At 40.1% G+C, this 20,355-nt stretch overlaps 1 protein-coding gene across 10 annotated transcripts in view; it reads left to right on the forward strand.

The window, feature by feature from the left end:
* NRG1 (neuregulin 1) overlaps positions 1-20,355 on the forward strand; it is a 1,087,745-nt gene that overhangs the window by 1,059,224 nt on the left and 8,166 nt on the right. For 4 of the 10 annotated variants that reach the window (XM_044911968.1, XM_021694282.2, XM_021694279.1 and 1 more), the window contains 3 exons: positions 7,797-7,855; positions 14,523-14,546; positions 19,198-19,300. In XM_044911968.1, coding sequence (XP_044767903.1) covers positions 7,797-7,855; positions 14,523-14,546; positions 19,198-19,300 — 186 coding nt within the window. Of the gene's footprint in view, positions 1-7,121; positions 7,190-7,796; positions 7,905-14,522; positions 14,547-19,197; positions 19,301-20,355 lie in introns of those variants that run through there. The other 6 variants (XM_021694281.2, XM_021694283.1, XM_021694285.1 and 3 more) reach the window with 3 other exon arrangements.

Raw genomic sequence — 20,355 nt, forward strand, 5'->3', positions numbered from 1 at the left:
CTGATTATTATGATAATGAAAATTGAAAGAAGGAAGAGAAAAGACGGGAATAACTTGGAGAAGACTCTATAAATATAGCCATCACTTACGGAGTGTTTTCCATATACCCGGCAGGCATTGAGACTGCAATAATCTTTCCTGCAAGACACAGTCACATGCATAGCTAGACCAGCAGCTCCATTCTGGGACACAAAACAGCTACAAAAAAAACAAAACAAAACAAAAAAAACAACTTAGACGTGAGGACCAGTTTATGAGTTCCAAAGGCCAGGCAGATGACCTTGGACATTGTGAGAGCTAATAGGGAGTATTAGTAACTTCTGGAGCAGGAGAGTGACACAGTAAATATAGAACAGATGTTTAGGGAAGACAGATTTCTGTACAGGCTAGAGATATTTGGGGACTAGGTAAGGTGGGGTGAGAAAGTCAGAGACACTAGCTAAGGTTAAAGTTTTATAAAATCCTGCAATAAAAATGATGATGATATTTATAACACTTTTTAGTAGCTGGATTAGCATAATTAAACAAGGGGATGATGGCTCGTATTCATGGTTGTGTCCTGTGGCCTCATTATGGCTATAAAGGAGAAATTTGAAATAGATAAAAGGAATATGTATATATTGGGTCAGAACCTCCAGTCCATGAGAACAGACTGCTAACTGAACTCTTATTCCAGCCCTAGAAGAGTTCATTCTTCTGAATGGGTGTGACACCTGCCTATGGCACTTCTCTGTTCTTAAAAGCTGTAACATTTAACAGATGGAGAAGCATTTGTGAGAGAGAGTGGGTGCAACTGGTGGCTTAGATCTGCTTTTGAGATGACCACATCTTCTATTTCTTCTGTGTTTCTCGTGCACTGAGAATCCTGCCATGCACTTACTAGGTTAGGTAGTTATGAACTCATTTTGACTTTCACTCACTAAGGCAGATTGAAGGAAATCCTTTTGTTCTTACAGAAAACAATTTAGGTGTAGTTTTGCCTAAAATCAGGTGCACTGACTAGGTGTTCTTAATAGTTTGCTTCCCTTTTTCTCCTAAACTCAGCCAGGGTGGCCACATACTTATTAATCTCCTTCTATGAGGCAGGCTCTGTGCTAGTGCTTAGCATGAAGTACTGAACAAAAGCCATGCTAGGCTCTGCCCTCATGGAGTCTGTAGGCTATTGAGAGTAGCAAACATATTTCAAGTAATTAATTTAATTACAGATGGTAGGTGTGCCAGGTGCCATGATGGATATTTAGGGAGCTAAGGAAATGTTTTATGGGGGACCCCAACTAGTCAGAGGTGGAGACTCTGGGGCGGGGGAAAGTATATGCAGCTCTCGCCTTGAGAAGCAAATAGCCTACTTAAAACACAATTTTGAAATGTTTATATTGAATTATTTAAGTAAAATGGGAATATTTAGCTGCTTCGTCATAAAACAAGGCTGGCAGAGTAGATAGAACTGTAAAGTTCTGAGTCTCCAGGCTGTTGGACGTGACAGGGGGAGGACATCCTCCAGAGAGGAAGACCAGACCACAAAGTAGCACTCAGTATGTCCTCGAGTCACAGTGACGTGGAGATGTATGGGATGTAGATTGATCCCATAGCCGATGAAATTGTTTGACCCCAGACTTACCAAGATACATCATGTCAAGTAAACAATGGCGAGAGTTTGAGTCTGCAGATGAGCATTTCAGAGCAAGCTGTGCAAACAGAGCTCTGGGAAGGGCACCAAGGTTCAAACAAGACCGGTTAATTCATAAACACTGCCACCGTCATTATTGGGATTGTATGTCTTAGACATTGAAAACCAACACTGGAGAGCCAGGACAACTCTGATTTTTGTTTTTCCTCAGTATTTACCCATGAATCCAGTGTGGCCACTCTATGTATACCGTTATCTTCTGGCTTGAGAATGAGTCCCCAGATCCATATTAAATAAAAAAAGGGAAAAGTGGTGATGTGTGCTAGCTGAACAGTAACGGGGAGGTATACAGGGTTGGATCCGAAGGAAATGTTACTGAAACATTTTATATTTAATATTTTCTTTAATGACGTTGAAGAACGCCTTCCCTGGAGGAAATAAATATCTTTTACAGATGATGCCGTAAAGAAAACTGAAACATGAATTAGAAAAGCATATACAAACCTCAAGAAATTTCACTTAAAGGTAGATAACAGAATGAGGTTCATTGTGGGGAAAATGCAGACTAAGAGTAACAATACATTTGGGAAAGAGTAATCTACAACACAGATACTCAAGCAGTGAGTGGGCGAGGTCTAGCCAGAATGCCGAGCAGGGGAAGGGGTGAGAAAAATCAGCGCTTGTAATGTGATACTGTAGAAAAACAGATCCACAACTATTTGAGCTAGCGTAGACACTGCCAAATCTAGCTTACACAGAAAGAGAGCAAAAGGCCTTCCCATCTAACACTTAAACTCACTGAGATTCCTTAAGATGTATTTGTTGTCATTTCCATTAGTTGATATTTGTAAACATTAAACACCAAAGAAATTATTTCAGAGGTTATACAGTATGAAGGAAATACCACAACTAGTTTTGAAGTAGAGCGAATAGACAATAGGAGCTCTTCTTTTTGAGGCAAGGTATTTTTTTAAACTCTCCAAATATCTCACTGTAGGGTGATGACCAGGAGGGAGGAGATATCAGATATAGACTTTGTTTCCCTTTTCCTGTCTGATTAGGGAGGGCCTGATGAAAATTCATGAAACCAAGAATAAAGGGTGTCTAAGGATGGTTTAAAAATTGACCATAAATTTGTAAAACCACAAAACCACTTATAATGGTTTATAAAATTAGCCAATGGTAAATAACTAGAACTTTCTTGGGGGTCTGTAAGTATCTCTGAATATGTCTAGCGGCTCCACCAATAAAGGGGAAATAGTATTCAATTAGAATATCAAAACCTTAACAAGCACTAAATCGATTCCCAAAATACATGCATGTATGATTTATTACATCATAAGCATATCAGGATAGTCATCAAGTATTAAGGTTATTGTTGCAAACAGTTTCTGTTTGACAATACTATGTTCAAGTCTATGTTCAAGTCTTGTTCAACTTATTGTTGCAAACAGTTTCTGTTTGACAATACTGTGTTCAAGTCTTGCAGTGTCCAATAAAGAACTGGCATTATGGCTTGGTGGTTTATCTCCATCATAAGATGACATAGACTATTTGGTATAGTAACACCAGATCTGCTGAAGGTATGCCAATCTTTTTTGGAACTGTCAGTTATATCTGAACCCAAACTACCCTTATGCTAATGTTTACCTTCACCCTTTATTGGACACTGCATTCTGACACTCTTAGGCTCGGTTTAACAAACATTTTGTGAGAGCTTTTGACAAGGCAGGTACTGAGTTAAAATTAGAGATACAGAATGATCAAAATATGGTCACTGTCCCAACCCAGACAGGCGAGGGCAATGAAAGAGATGGGGACAGGGTGCAGTGCGGGAGCCCAAGAGAGAATCGTCAGCTAGGCCGTGGGAGCCAGAGATGGGGAGATGGAGGTCAGGGAAGGGTCAGTTGGAAGAGGTGATACTTTTAAGTTCAGACGAAACTGTGAACTTTCATCTCATTAAGCACAAATGTAGAGCAAAAATTATTTATCATGTAAAGAGCAAATACTAAAACAAAAAATAATACTAATTTTCGTCTACTCTGATCAATGAAACAAATGGTTTCAGAGACAGAGACATTTGAGGCTACAATAGAGGCTTATTATTCATACAGATTTTTCTAAGAAGTAAAATTCTTGGAATTTTCCCAGACTCTTGCCAAAGCATATTGTTCAAAATCAGATTAAATTTACCATACTCTTATCTCCAAAGAAAGTGATAGATTGGATGCTTAATGTAGAATGCTAATTTATAAATACGTCAGAAGCCAGACAGTCTCCTTGTCTTTCAGAAGTAATTCCATAGAAGTTAATCAGAGCTTATAGATCAGATGAATTTCCATTTGCATATGCTTTCTGTATACAATCAATGCAGTCTGCAGTTTGCTTACATAAAAACTATCTCAGTCTCTGCTTCCTTCCATTTAATTTGGCGACAACTCTAGATGTCCACAAAAGTTACATAATGACTATTGCTGCACGCTCGAATTGCTTTAGGAATAGGTATTTGCAATTCGTTTTCCCTTCATGATGGTCTTAAAAATGCATCCTATCAAAAATGTTTTTTCGAAGTCCTTGAGTCCTCCCCGACCGGTAACACATTCAGAAGAAATGCTAGTCAGTTTTCATACAGTGACTCCATGTGTTAGGATGAGCATTGATTCCCAGAACCTTTGTGGTGAAAGGAGCCTTTGATAAATCACTTAGTTAAGTCCCTCATCTTATCACTGAGGCTGATGAAGTCAAAGTCAAATGGACTGCCCACGTCCAAGCCCCAAGATAACTGTGGCGACAGGATAGAGGGACTTAGTCTCCATCTTCCAAGGTCGGGGTCCCTGACACCTTGAACTTTAATGTACATACAGATCTCTTAGGGATCTTGTTAAAATGCAGATTCAGTAGTTATGAAGTGGGGGCCCAAGATTCTGCATTTCTACTAATAAGATCCCAGGAGATGCTGATGCTTTTGGTCCATGAACCACACTTTGAATAATAATAAGGCTTTACCCTAAGAAAATTTATCTGAGTGAAGGTAAACATTAGCATAAGGGTAGTTTGGGTTCAGATATAACTGATAGTTCCAAAAAAAGATTGGCATACCTTCAGCAGATCTGGTGTTACTATACCAAATAGTCTATGTCATCTTATGATGGAGATAAACCACCAAGCCATAATGCCAGTTTCCTAGGAAACATCATTTTAGAAGTTCATACTAATTAGAAAATTGATTGGGCAAGAGTTTTGATCCACTTCACCCAGTTGTCCTGTGCCTTCTCTCTCAACATTGACACCCAAGATGCACAAATGACAATTTTCTAATAAATGCATTCCTTCTCTCAAGGGACTCATGATTCTTCAGCTATATGTTAATTTCCTGATCCTTAAATCAGTGCACTTCTTACTTCAAATGGTTCTCCCCTACCTCCCCTCTCCCCCGCCACACGCAAGTGTTCACGTGTCTTATACCATGTTCATTGCATGGAACAAGTGGATTATTGTGTGATCAATATGAGAATTCTAATTTTTATCAAGAATGCAAACAGGTAAGATGAAATGGTCATCATAGAATATACCCTTAATTTTTTTGGAAAGATTTTATTTATTTTTTTGACAGAGACATAGCGAGAGCAAGAACACAAGCAGGGGGAGTGGGAGAGGGAGAAGCAGGCTTCCTGCAGGGCAGGGAGCCCGATGCGGGGCTTGATCCCAGGACCCTGGGATCATGACCTGAGCCGAAGGCAGACGCTTAACGACTGAGCCACCCAGGAGCCCCCACAGACTACCATTCTTATTTCTGGATTTCTCTGGGTAGATCTTCCTCTATTCACTGCTGCAAACATATTCTAACCAAAAATAACCAGCTTAATTATACAAAAGTGTTTGGAAGGGTTGAAAAGAGCTATACCAATACACGATGTTTGTTGTTAAGTTTACTGATAATATGCTAATGATCATAATTACACTTTATGTTTGCACAAGAACTCACGGGACTAAAACTCAAGAAGTGCTAGTATCTTACACGCCATTCTTCACGAAATAGGAAATTTAGAGGGGCGCCTGGGTGGCTCAGTCAGTTAAGCGGCTGCCTTCGGCTCAGGTCATGATCCCAGGGTCCGGGGATCGAGCCCCACATCAGGCTCCCTGCTCCGCGGGAAGCCTGCCTCTCCCTCTGCCACTCCCCCTGCTTGTGTTCCCTCTCTCGCTGTGTCTCTCTCTGTCAAATAAATAAAACCTTTAAAAAAAAAAAAAAAAAGAAAAGAAATAGGAAAATTAGATACACCAAGTCACTTGGTAATACTTTTTTGGCATTGAATATGGTTTTAAGGGGAATGAGAAAAATATCACCCTTACATTTGTAAAAATGAATAGTTTTATTCACATTTCTTTGATGCCAAAAAAATAGTGTTTATTCTTATTTACTCTGAGAAGACAGGGTCATGTGTAAATCATGAGCTATGTGCTGTCACTGCTACATTTTATTAGGTGTTTTGCATGATCATTATGGTATAGCTAAACTATTAATAGTAATCACGGCTATGGGTGTTGAGCATCTATAAGTTTATTTGCTTCCTGGAACCTTTTGATGGCCCTATTTCCTAGAGTATGTTATTGGGTACAATGAATCCAATATGAAATGCTTTCGTTAGTGGTATAACAGCAACAAAAAGAGCCGTTAGAAAGGACTTCCAAAGTTAGGCACATCCCCATTGCATGACCTTAGGAACGATATGGGTGAACGTATGTTGAGTAAAATGAAAAGTTTATACCACTGAAAGATAGTTTTATCTTAGATGCAAAATGACATCTGTTAAGTACGACTATAGAAGAGTAGCCGTTTAAATTTTAAAAACGTATCTGCCTTTGATTTGGGATCCATGGATGAAGTGAAATGTGTGCTAATAAATAATCTGCCTTTTTCTGTTGTGCAGTATTAAAAATGAGACCTAATCTGTAATACCTTTAAAAAAATTGGGAATATAGTTGTTCTTGTCAGTCATCGCTAGAGTATGGAAGCGCTTGACTTCTATGGTAGTTCGATGATTGAACTAACATAAAAGTAGCTATGAATGTACAGAATTGAGTGTATAGAGGACGGAAAGGCTTAGGATCATTTAAATAATAAAAGATCGTGGATGGAACCGTGTAAGTCCTTACCAAAACCAGCGTTTTAACAAGATAGGAGTCAGTGCCCAGTGGCAAATAAGGGAAGGTGACTTAGTGGCCCAGGCCTTGCCAGCCCTATTCAACTTTTCAGCCTCCCTTGAGTTAAATTTAAGTCAACTGTTCTTAGGAAGACTGAAGCAAACCACAACAAAAATATATGCCCCGCAGTTGTCTTGGAACTTGGTTTTCTAAATGTATTCTTTTTCTTTTCTTTATGTTGTTCAGTCACCAGGTCATTGTAGGAATCTCCATATTCCATAGGAGGAAAATTGCCAGTCTGAAAATTCAGTGTCTATAGCGTTCTATTGCTTATCACATTTTTGCCCTCTAGGTGCCAACCTGGATTCACTGGAGCAAGATGTACTGAGAATGTGCCCATGAAAGTCCAAAACCAAGAAAGTATGTTAAAATAATCTGAAATTTGCTTTCTCCCCCAAACTACAGCAACAATTACTACCACTTGGTGCTTTTACAGTTCAGTTGTAACTGATTCCTTTTGTCCTAACAATGGCTTAAGCACTCGGGGTGTAAACTCATTCAGTGTGAGCTTGTTTCACTGTCTGCCAGCTTGGGCCCCAAAGATCGTCGAGGTAAATGAGAAGTGCCGGCCAAGATGGCCAGTGAGGCTGGCAACCGTGGCAGGCAGGCCAACCAAAAAAAAAGAAAATTTCCTTCCAACACCTTTGACCAAAGCTCTCAAATGGAAAACGGACTCGAAGAATACCTCCGAGTTCACTGTAGGTGAGTCCCTTTGGAAGAAAGCTGCCCCTTAAGATGCTGCCATCTTTCCGTCATGCAGACGCTGGGACCACACTTCGTCCAAATTTTGAATCCTTTGGGGGAAATGCCAGAGTCTGGAAACCATGGTTAGGACAAAGACTCAGTTCCTGAGGGTGAACTCACCAAGTTCAGTCAAATGACACTGAAGGAGCTTCTTTCTAGCGTATATTCACCTCTTCTCTTTTTCTCTGTTTTTTCTACCATTGTTTTTTGTTTCTTCTCTCAGGTGCCCAAATGAGTTTACTGGTGATCGCTGCCAAAACTACGTAATGGCCAGCTTCTACAGTACGTCCACTCCCTTTCTGTCTCTGCCTGAGTAGGAGCATGCTCAGTCGGTGCCGCTTTCTTGTTGCTGCATCTCCCCCCAGATCTCACCTAGAGCTAGATGCGTTTTACCAGGTCTAACATTGACTGCCTCTGCCTGTCGCATGAGAACATTAACAAAAAGCGATTGTATTACTTCCTCTGTTCGTGACTAGTTGGCTCTGAGATACTAATAGGCGTGTGAGGTTCCGGATGCTTCTGAAATTGGTACTGAATAATGTGATACAAAATGATAGTCAACATCACACAGTGCAATTATAATAAAGGCATTTAAAAGTCTCACTTTTATTGATAAAATAAAATCATTCCGCTAAACAGTCCATCTTCTTTATAAAAAATGGCAACATCCTGAAAAGGATGCTGCCAAGTTGTAATCAATATGCACTTGAAATGATGGTAAGTTAATTTTGGCTCAGAATGTGTTATTTATAACAAATAAACATACTCAAAAGAGTTCAGATGTTTCTCTTCATTAACAGTTTGCATTTAGGTATTTAAAAAGGCACTGACTAGGAAAATTACAAACAAACATTTCACAGCAAATGAGATATCCTGGCTTCTCCTTATGTTGCTTAGGAAACAAGTGATTCAGGACTAGTTTAAACAATCATTTATTTATATTAACATTCCTTTATGCTGGTTTCAATGATAACTTTAGGGACAAATAGGTTTTTTTAAAGATATTTATTATTTACTTTGAAATATAGTAGTTTACCTCTAGATAGATACTTTTAAATGCAGAACTGGGAAATTTTGATGGCTGTCTATGACTTTGTGAAGTTTTGAACATCATTCCTAAGCGACCCAGTTCACATGTATATAATTTGCATGGATAACTAAACTATATAATTTGTCCTGCTGTTATGAACTGGGCTATCACTTTTAATTCTGGAGCTTTCAAAGCATTATACTTAAGGTGGATTCCATATAGTTATCGATTGAGATCAGAGGTCGACAATTTTTTTTTTTTTCTGTGAAAGATCAGATAGTAAAGACTTCAGGGTTTGCCAGGTGATAACATGCCTGGCACAAACCGCTAATTCTGCCAACGCAAAAGCCGCCATAGACAACGCATAAACTGATGAGCATAGAGGTGCACTATTAGAACTTTATTTACGCAACTAATGAATCATTGAACACTGCAGCAAAAACTAATGATGTACTATACAGTGGCTAACTGAACATAATAAAAAAAAATAATAAAATAAAATTTTATTTACAAAAGCAGGCAGTGGGCTGGATTTATCGACCCCTAATTTGGATTGTCAGTTGCACAGCCTGAAAAATACTTCACATAGCTTATCGGTGTAAATTCACGTGACACCAGAAACAGTGATGTGAGCCGGTCATTTGGGGACCCTAAAAGAATCAGATTTACCTTTACTTGCTGCATGCAAAAAATAAGATTCTATGCCTCCTGTTAACACTCATGGAAGAATAAATTTCACGGAAAAATTAATTTCATACGCATTACGGGGAGATCACGCATAATACTCATTTATTCGTTTAGTTAGAGAGGTGGTACTTTTTGTGTATTTACATAGATGTCATAGGCCATTTTCTGTTGGGAAAAATTAGTAAATTGGCATTTGCTAAATTTTCAAACACAGTCTTCCCTTTATCCACAAGTCTTTAAATAATATACATTTAGTGGACAGAATTTTTCTCCCCATAGCTATAGATTAATCTTTTTAAAGGTAGATAAGATGCAAAGTAAAAATAGAAGTGATAGAGTTTTACTCAATATAGTTAAGCCATTCCTTTTAGAAATCAGTTTGTATTCAAATACTACAGATTTAGCAAATCACGTGCCTATATAAATATGATAGCATTATATTTTAGAATTTCGTGAAAATTCTGAACGTTTATATTATACTTAAATTTTTGGTGTTATGTAGAGTTTCATTGTGCACTGGAAGCAATGTTAGGACCCTATCTAGGGAAAAGCATTTAAAAAAATGAAGCTATTTCCCCAAATAATGATGCAGTTTAGAGCTGACGGTAGTAACCCGAGAAAATGTTTCAAACTTCTATTTTAGACCGTTTTCTTTTTCCTAGGGTATCATTTCAAAATAGCCTCTGTGTATTTAATCAGAGTGTGATTCCTTAAATAAATTTTTCAGTAAGCTTTCGATGTCACTTTTGGAAGACATCCAGGACGGCAGCATTCCTATTTACCCTGATGTAACAAAGATTGATAGGAAGCACATTTAGGAACAGAAGCTGTAAATGGCCCGGCATCGATGCCGCCTCAGATCTGGAAACACAAGAGCTGCCATTCAGAAACTGCTTTCCAAAGTTGTCTTGCCCAGAGTTAATTTTCTAACCTCTATGTCTTAAGGTCTCAGTGTTCATTTCTGCAAATCCCTATAGAGAAGGCAGGAAAATAAATTTTGCTGCTTTAAGAACTTTATGTTCAAGTAGCAATGTCGTCTGCACGAAGAATAAAAAATGTCGCCACGGTGGTAATGATTAAATCTTAATTGTGTTCATAACATCTGAAACACATACATAAATTTTCAAAGAAAAGCTATTCCCCAGGTTCGGAAGGAAACATTTTTTCAACTCACCAAACTACATTTTCAATTGAAGAATGACATTCTAAAAGAATGTGCAATTTTTAAAATGCTTATTAACACATAACTTACATTATTAGGATTTGATGCAATTTTTCTGGTCAGAGTGTCCTGTGGGCATTTATTGATTTATAAAAACAGATTTAAAGTATGAAAGAAAAGAACAAATGTATATTTTATAGGGCTTTCTTGAAGGCAGCCATTTGCTTTGAGAGAAAACGTATTTGGAATACTTCCTAGGAAAATGTTGTCAAGGTTGGTCAGCTTCAAATTTGACCTATCTTGGCACAGAATTCCTACTTTAAAGGACTGTATTCATCATTGTGGGGCATGTTTGTGGTGGGGGTAGCTCTACAGACAATTCATAACTGATCTGCGGATTTATTGGACAGGGAAAAAAAAGCACTCACGGCTTCAATAGTTAGAGGCAATATGGAACAAGTATGTCATATAGAAACTAATATATAATAGGAGATAGTCATCGAATAGCCCAAATGATAGAATATTCTTAAAGACTACAATTTTAGAACTTCTAAGCATATTCTTAGAATGAGTAAACCCAATAGATATCCTTAAATGTAGCCTTGAATCAGAGGTTCCTAGTGCATAAATTACTTGTGTTGATTTCTAAGTGCTTTAAAAACCACTGATGCTATTCATTTATTTATCCAACCTGTGTATCTTGCTGACAGTAGAATAAAGGCACAATCAATGACTAATTGTCATAAAGCCCAGCTGAGTGTTAGTGAGACTTTATTGTGTGTGTGTCGGTGAGTGAGCTCATGTGCACATGGAAACTTGGGGGCGACGACAAAGTTTCCTATTACATTTCAAAAGGCTCAGTGGCAATACGGATTTGTATATGTGAAAAAAAAAAAAAGTACTTACATTTGTAAAGGTAAGTCAAAACTAAAAGTCAGACACTAAATTGGTCCCATTTAGCACTGGCATTGACAGACCTCCTTGAGAAGTCTCAGGGCTGCAGCGACTCAGGACTGTACATATGTCTGTGATATTATTTGCATAAGGAGGCCCAAGATATTAAAGAGTAAAATCCTGAATGTCTTCAAGTTTTAACAGAAACCACGAAATGCATGTACAGATAAATTTTGGTAAAAGAAAGTTGTCTTATTTTTCTCTGATGCGATTGAAAATTTAAATTAACCTACAGGTTAATCAGTTTTCTTCAAACAATTATAAAATCCTACAGCGAAGGATTAGTGAGTCAATATTTAATAGTTTCTGAAGACTCTTAGGTTTAAATTAATTTTTTATATTGCTTACTGCACAGCAGGAAATCACATGTAGAAAAGGAAACTAAATTGTTTACAGTAACCTTTGTGTTTTTGAATTATTAATTTAATTTGAAAAATGTAGTGGCTAGAACAGAAGTTCAATAGGAAGCATATGATACATAGCGAGCCTAAGCCAACATTAGATTAAATAGAACAGATAGAAAGTAATAACCTTTTCATAAAATGAAAATTATTTGTGTATTCTGCTTTTCTTGACTCAAAATGAAAGAAATGTAGCCACCAATAGTAAAAATAAATTAGAGCAGTATTTGCTCCAGGTTGAGAATGACTGATGCATGTTTCCTCTGCTTGTTTCCTTGTTAGGGCTTATGGCCAGAAGAGATTCCAATTTTAAGTACCAATTTCCCTTTGAATTATTTGAAATTGGAGCTGCCTGATATGAATGACTTCCCATGAAATGAAATTATAGTTGGGCTCACAGACTTACCTATAAAACTGTAAATGCAGTAATATGTATGCATGGGCATGCTACTAATTTTATTGAAGACTTAACCAAGCTTTCTACGCAACTAATCTAGATCATTAGCAGTGTTCATGTAGGCATGGAATAATGATTCTCTGGAAAGAGTTTCTGTAGATAATCTCTTGATTTTAACCCTTAAATTATTACTGACTGGTAGGAGGAAAAGGCATAAGATGAAAGGGATTCTAGGGAGAAAAACTGAGTCACATCTTCAAGGAAATGTGTAAGGAAATTTATTATCACTTCCTTGGAAAATGAGTTCTTGTACTTGATGTTCCAAAGTTTATATAAAGGGAGCAAATTGTCAAATTGAGTGTTGCACAGACACAAGTGAAGTTCACTTGGATTTGAATAAATTGTGATTTTGCTGTGAACATTGTGCAACCAATTTAATCCTAAATCCCCTGGCTTTTGATTTATGAAGAGTTTAGGTTATTTGCCTGAGTACCCTTGACCCAGGGCACACTGAACTATTATACATCGTGCCTCTCATTATTATTGTTACTCGATGGACTCTTTGATTTCTTTTTTAATCTGGAAGCTTCATTTCCGTAAGAGGTGGAAAGTGTTTAAAGTCTAAATTCTTGGGTACACCCCAGGAGCTTTCAGAGTTTTCCTGGCCATGAGTTAGTTCAAAGTAAACCTACATGCAATTAAGTGGCCCAAGGTAGATCTCCAGATAGGTTTGCTCTCCGAGCTCTTAACCCTTTTGCTGTTGGCCGCCATATTTCATGGCTCCTTTATTGCACAGGGTCTCCGTGTGACGCATGTGTTAGGATCCTAAGCATTTTGTCAGTGAGAAATTAACTGGTCCAAAGTCACTGAACAGGTCAATGGCAGAGACAGGACCTGGAACCGGGACAAGCCAGACAGCACACTTACCATCTGATTTTCTACTCTCTACTTGAGGCGCTTTGTCCATGCCCAAACTGATGTTTTTGTAAGAGAACTACCCCTCAACCGCCTGTTTTCAAACTCAAGAGGTGCTGTGTCCTATTTTTGGACCTCCCTGGTATCTCTCCAGTCAGGGATCAAGGGAAGAACTGTAGACCCCTGAATCTCCGTTTTCATTCCGCCCTTCCTTCCCACAGGCCTCTCCACCACACACAGGCAAGTAAGGAATCCAAAAGGGTCCCACCCGATGAAATTCGATTCACAGTTTTTTGCTTCGAGAATGGAAAGTGTCATTTCTGGAGGTTTGGGGGTTTTATTTTTAATTGGCCCATGTTCCCCATTTCTTCACTGGAGCCTGAGCAGGTTCTGCTAGTCCTGTCATTCTGGAGCCTCCATGGACACATCTGCCAGGACTGTGGGCTGTAATGAGCTCACACCTTTGAGTCCCCTGCCCGGGCACCCCTGCAGCGCCTCTGAGCCCTGTGCTCTCATCTGGGTGGCGGAGCTCGGCACTGTGGAGTGCCCATCGAGTTGGCTCTCTGTTATTTGAGGGAGTCATCCATTGACATTAACTAAGGACCAGCAGCACCCCCCCCCCTTTTTTTTTTTAACTGTTTGGAAAAGTGAGGCATTGAGAGTTATCCGATGCCACACAGGAGCTATTTGAAAAAACTCTAGAGGCAGGCTCTGTACCCCAATTCCCTCTCTGGCTTTTTGAGCAGAAGCATTTATTGCTTTCTATGAATGAAACATTATGTAAGTGGTGGAGAAAGTGGAAGGTTAGGAGCAGAAAAGGAGATAGGTTTTTGTTTTTAAAAATAACCAAACAACAAGAAATGTTAGAGCATGACTATCCACAGGCTACAAAAAATGTAAATACAATGCAATAAAAATTTCAGACCAAATTGCTATACTCTTGGCTTCCACTCCTGGCTCTGCCACTGGGTGCCTTTGGGTAAAAAACAAAATCCCAACCTCCCTGCGACTTTGCTTCTGCCTTTTCAAGAGAGGAATGAGATAATACCAAATGCCTTTTTTATTATTATTATAAATACGGTATTTCCGTTCCTAGATGATGAAGTAGCGTAGAGGATAGTTCAGCAGTACAACTTCTCCCTCAGTAAGGTCTTTTAAGGGTTAATAAAGACAGGGTGTGCTGGTATTTGCACACCTCTTAAAAAAGAGAAGTTCCCTATGGGACTCACGGAGGCGTACCTGAGCACTGCTTCCTTAACCACCCGCCATTTGTCCTGTTCAATGTGCACGCACAGAGAGCCGTTAATAGTCATGTGTAATGTGTTTTGGAGTGCAGTGTATTGCTCTTTTCTGAAACTTTTTTCCCTTTCTTTCTTTTTTTTGTCAACTTTCTGCATTGGCAGAGCATCTTGGGATTGAATTTATGGGTATGGACCAATCATCATTCCTTTTAGCCTGCAGAATTTAGAACCTATGAGCTGAAATCTTTTCCCTTCCTACTCTTACCTTCCAGTTCCTAACTAATTTCCTTTTCCTTCAGAAGGGATCATACAGCTATAACAATGATTTCTCTGCTTCTAATCTATGATTAGTTTACTGAAATGTCACTGAGTGCAGCAGTTTCTAGATTTCCATACTTCACTGAGTTTAAAAATCACCTCAACCTGCTGCAAAGTCACATATACCCCACGTTCCTTGACCCTCTGACTGGATCTGACCATGCTGTTATTTCAGAGCGGGGGTAAGTTGGAGAGGTGCATAAGGCTATGGGAGGAACCAAGCCAGGCCTGAGAGAACAAAAGAAGCTCTAAGTGCATCAGCTTAAAAACACCCCACATCTTAGGGCGCCTGGGTGGCTCAGTTGGTTAAAAACACCCCACATCTTAGGCTGATGAGAATGTGACATACAATGTAAAGAATCACCTACTTGATACAGTAACATGGAAAGGCCTTACAATGCCACACAATACTGTATGTGCAGACTGTGATTTTTCTGGGGCTATTCAAGCGCTCCTCTAGTCAACTTCATTATCTTTGGAGCAAGGAAATAGAAAACAGAAAGAAATACGCCCAGTGCTATTTTAGGTGGAAATTCTAGCACTAATGGAATTAACCTTGAGTCACTTAGATTATCCAGATAAGTAATCAAATAGAAATGTTCACACTGTAAACATAGGATAATATCTCTTATGAGCATATGAATTTGGGGCATACTCCCTTTGAAGGCCTTTGTCCTAAATCATTGGGAGCCAGGGCCAGTTTTGGGAGGAGAGGGAAGCCATTCGGTCATCCCAGAGGCTCCACGATGCAGGTGCCCGGGCTCCCTGAGCACTGCCTGCAGCGCTGGATCGCGGCTGTGGGGCAACAAAGCAAAGTCCTGATTAACAGAATAGCTGAGCTCCAGCCAGCTGGTGTTGGTGACATCACGCAGTGAGAGCGCCCTGTAGCATAGCTGCTACTCTCTCCTGGATGGTAGCATCACAGTCCCTACCTAATCTACTTTCCATAATTCGTGGAAAATAAGGCTGTTCCAAGTTCTGTCCGGGACAGCGATAGAAACTCAATCGATTGCCCACTGCCCCCCTCAAAAAACTTTGAAGAGAAACTATTCATTGGATGAGGAAACCCCCACTTATATGTGAGTGACCCTGTGCACATCAGAGAACATCTCCCAAGAGTGAGAAGCACGAGAGTTCTCACCAGCGCCACTCGGGTGGCGGGTTATCTACATGACGAGAGGGATCTATTTAGGAGACCTCCCTCAGAATAAAAATTGTCTCACTACTGAAAAGGCTTACCAGCCTTTCCTGCAGGGAGGAAAAAAATCTACCCATCACCTCCTCCTTTTCCTTAATAGCATCTTTGTCCCATTTTATCACTTTCGGGTCTAACTAGAATTTAATATCTCTCTTCCCAGACAATGAGGTAGGGCAGTGGATAGTTCAGATATAGGTCTTCTCCCTCAGTACGATCTGAAGGGTCAGTAAAGATACATCATGCTGGTATCTGCGTACCCCTTAAAGGCAAATGGTCCAGAGACTCCACAGTCCCAGGACAGCCGGTGTACTGAGCCAGAACGTTCATCCTTAAGGAAAATCAGACCTTAAAGGTCAATTAACATTGAGAAAGACAAGGCTTCTGTCTCTCAGCCTGACCAGATCAGACTGGAAAACATGCTTGATCTGATTGACTTCAATGCGTCCAGCCAAACCATAGAGTTAAGGACTCGGAAGCATTTCCATTTATTAAGGCAGATCCGCCAACTGGACTGACAGATTCTTTTTTTTTTTTTTTTTTTTTTCAGCACTGCCTCTAATTTGCTCTTGCCCTATTGACCCTGTCACACTAGGGGAAAAAAATAAGGGGAACAGGGGGTGAAAACCCATTGTTTATATGATTGTTCATCAAGTACTTCTCTTTTAACACATTCATGATGTGGGGGAGGGGAGGTCCCCTGATCTAGTAAATCATTGGGAAAGGAAACAGAAACTAAGATGAGAAACATTTAATGTATTTGGTGAATGCTGTTGTGAATACAGAATCTTAATCCTCCGTCTGTATTCTGTGGGCCTTGTCTTTCATTGGTTCATTTTAGCACTTTGCTTTACCCTTTGGCCTTTACTGAGCTTGCCTTTTTATTTCCATGACCAATTTCACTGGAAAAATGTGTGTCTTCCCCCATCACATAGGCAGAACAGTGAGGCAGCATGCCACATTTGCTGACAACCTGAGGTCAATCTATTCTTTTATGATTAGCAACCACCAAAAAAACTTGTCCATGGAATCCCGGGGAGGACCCGGGACGCCCTTTCCCCCTTCAGTCCTTAGATGCAACCCATTTTCGTAGTTGTCAGAAGTAACTTCCCAGCTCTTTCTAAAGACAGCGTGTTAAGATGCCAGCACTACCAAGCCCTCCCCCTTTCAAAGGAAGACAAGAGGGGTTCCATTTCTCGTGGCTGTTTCTAAACCAAGCAGTCACACCCGGCGGAGCCCTGATTCCCGGGCCCCACGGGGAGGGACCAGTGGGGCGCCGCCTCTCCTTCTTAGACATTTTGCTAAAAACTGATCCGCATGCCAGGTCCAGGAGGAGGCTCCTGTACTTCTCCTTCGGTGAACTTGTGAATCTGCTCACAGATTACCACCTCGTCAGATGTAATTCCCTGTCCTGGGGCTCTGGGGGAGGGGAGGCAGCGGACACAGCAATTAACATAGAAGCATTCACATTCCACATCCTCAGCTGACTCTTGCGGCACGAAAATATGTGACCCGACCCCACTCTACTGCAATGCACCAGCTGCTTTGCTTCCTAATTGTGGCTTCCACGTGACCGCCAGCCTAGGGTAGGAGTTATGCTGTATGGGATAACCCTTCCAACTTTGCATCCACCCTCTCTTCCCACCCAGCATTTCCTCCCTCCGCTTTTCTTTTGTTTGTTTATTTTTTCCTCCCTTAGTATCAGGCATGCTGTGCCAGGGACTTCAGATGGCTCCTTCACTTTTAATCTTGTTTTTCCCTCCTACCTGACTTCCTCCCTCTCTCCGTCATTCTGTCAGTCTGTCTGTCCTCTGGGTTTGTTTTCTTCCCTCCCACTTCCGACCCTTTGGGTTTGTTTTTGTATAATTTCTGCGGCCTTCTAGTCTTTTACCCAGACTTCTATTCTCCTTCTCCTCCTGTTAATAATCAGTGCTATATTAATTTGATTTGACAATGTTCCTGATCTGTTAACTGGAATTTGATTACCATGGGCTTGGCTTGTAGGAAATGTTTTGTTTAATGATAAGGTCTACTGTATCACAGAAATTAAAATGCGCTTTTTCGTTTCAAGAAAACTTCCTGCGACTCGCCCTCTCTCAGTAAAGAAAATTGAAAATGTTCCCTACGGCCCCATGTTGATGTCCAGATAAGAGACCTTCATTTGTATAATATCCCCCAGTTTTTGACCAGCTTATTAATCAATTTGGCAACTCCGGCTTACAATGCTTATGATGCACCCGGTCTGAGTTCTCTTCTTCGGTGAACTTGTGAATGTCTTCCAATAAATGTAATTAGACTGGTTGGAAGCTCAGTTCCTAAGGGATCAGTTCGCCATTAAATCTGCCAATCTCGTGAAGAACCTGGCCTACCAAAGTATAATCAAGTGATCCCTCCCCAAAACTGATTTGCAAGTAGAAAGACTTCAATGAATAAGAGACTGGCTGCATTTAAGGTACAGTGGTACAATTAATGCAAAGTTCTAAGCATCACCCTCCGTTATGCGACCTCCTTGAGCTAATTGGCCAAGCTGATCACTACAGGGATGGACAATCTAGTCCAAGTCACACATCCTGTGTGCTAGCGGTTTCTTTATACAGATCAGTTCGGTTTCTAAGTACAGTCAGTGAAGTGATAATAATTGTCCCTCAAAGGACAAGGGTTCATCTTGGCCCCAGACTCTCCTACCCACCATATTGGATTTTCTCTGATACAGTGCCCTGCTGTGTTGCTTATGTTCACATTTTACTGTTAAATCATAGGGATCCTGCCTCAATTCTGTTGCTAACTACAAGTCAAGCTCATGTTTGCAAATGTCTTTGAGTTTATTTTTTTAAGTTAGAAATGGCTCCTTGTAAAGACCACGGGAATAATAAAAAGGGGTTTGGGAGGGGGGAGGGAGGGAGAGAGGAGGCCGAGGACGGCCCCAGTGGTTCCAATTCCAGCTCCTTTTATTGGCATTGATTCCTGTTGCCTTTGCAAGGGATTTCCTTTTTTCATTAAAAACTACAGTTTTAACGAAATTATTATTTTATAATTAATGTTTATGATTTGCAGTTTAATACATATATATCTGTAGCTTATAAGTAGAGTAATTTAATAGTATAATTTTTTTATTGCAAATGGCCCCAGCTGGCTTTGCTGTTTATGCTCAAAGTGTAATGCAGAGTATGCCGTACCTTAAGTATGTCTGCAAAAGTAATGAATTGTCACGTATTTACTTTCTCGTGAACATGGACAATGCCATGCCGCATGCCAACTGTTCAGTTGTTAAGTCCTGGCGAGTATAAGGGGGCTTTGGTGACATCTGCTCTCATCCCTTTCCAGAAGCGGAGGAGCTGTACCAGAAGAGAGTGCTGACCATCACCGGCATCTGCATCGCCCTGCTTGTGGTCGGCATCATGTGTGTGGTGGCCTACTGCAAAACCAAGTAAACCTTCCTCCTCCATGCCTCTCGTTCCTTAGCGCAGAGAAGACAGCTCAGCTGGCCCAGGGCTTTGCAGAAAGCATTTTCCACAGCCTAGGCTTGAAAAGGGGGAGTGGGGAGGCGGGGGGTGTTTCTTCTCATTTTTTCCTCTGAGCAATCTATTTCGAGGACTTTCTCTAATCACATAACTAGAAAGCTTTGCCTATTTCTGTGAAAGTGTTCAGAAGACTTCTGGTCATTGACCTTGGCCCCTGACCCGGGAAAGAGTTGGACGGATGGGCTTGTGGGGCATATGCAGGTGCGTGTGGATGATCCTGAGAGGACAGGGATTGGTGCCTAGGGTGCACCTGTCATGTCACTGCTGAGGACACATCCCACTTTGCACTCAGACTTAGGAGATAAAGGAAACACTTGGTGATGTTGGGAATGAAGGTTTTTAAAACATTATTGCGATTATTTTCCCATTCCATCTAATGAGCTTACCAGCTCAAATGCTCTCAAAGTGTGGGATGTACAAAAAGAATCTCATGGGAGGAAAATCAAGCAAATCTTGCTTTGAAAGAAGAAGAGAAAACATTAAAGCAGATTTGTGTTCACTATGTCTGGTCCGTTAAGCTGGGTCCATATTAACAAACACAGTTACTGTGTGACCTGATTTCCCTTCACTTTTCTCTCTTACATAGAACTTCTGCTTCAAGTAGGAAGTAACGTTAACAGTTTTGTTTCATTTTGTTGCTTCATCACATAAACTCTCTTGCCAAAACCAGTCATGGGGATATTATCATGACCTGAATGTTGCATTGAGGAACAAAGACAATATGCTTTTAGACATAAAATTAAGGGCATGGATGGCATTTTCTTAATACCCCAGGATTTCATGGGTTGCCAGAATTGAGTAAGTGATAGAAATAAGCCTTACTGAAATCTACCTTATGAGTCTTATTAGATTCAATCTCAGTATTTCAATATCCATTGCCTAGTTCTACAAAAAAAAGTGTTAGTAAGAATAAGATCATGTTTTAACTGTGCTAAATCTATGGGCAAAATATGTACCTAGC

Source organism: Neomonachus schauinslandi, chromosome 2, assembly GCF_002201575.2.
Source record: "Neomonachus schauinslandi chromosome 2, ASM220157v2, whole genome shotgun sequence".
Classification (NCBI taxonomy): domain Eukaryota; kingdom Metazoa; phylum Chordata; class Mammalia; order Carnivora; family Phocidae; genus Neomonachus; species Neomonachus schauinslandi.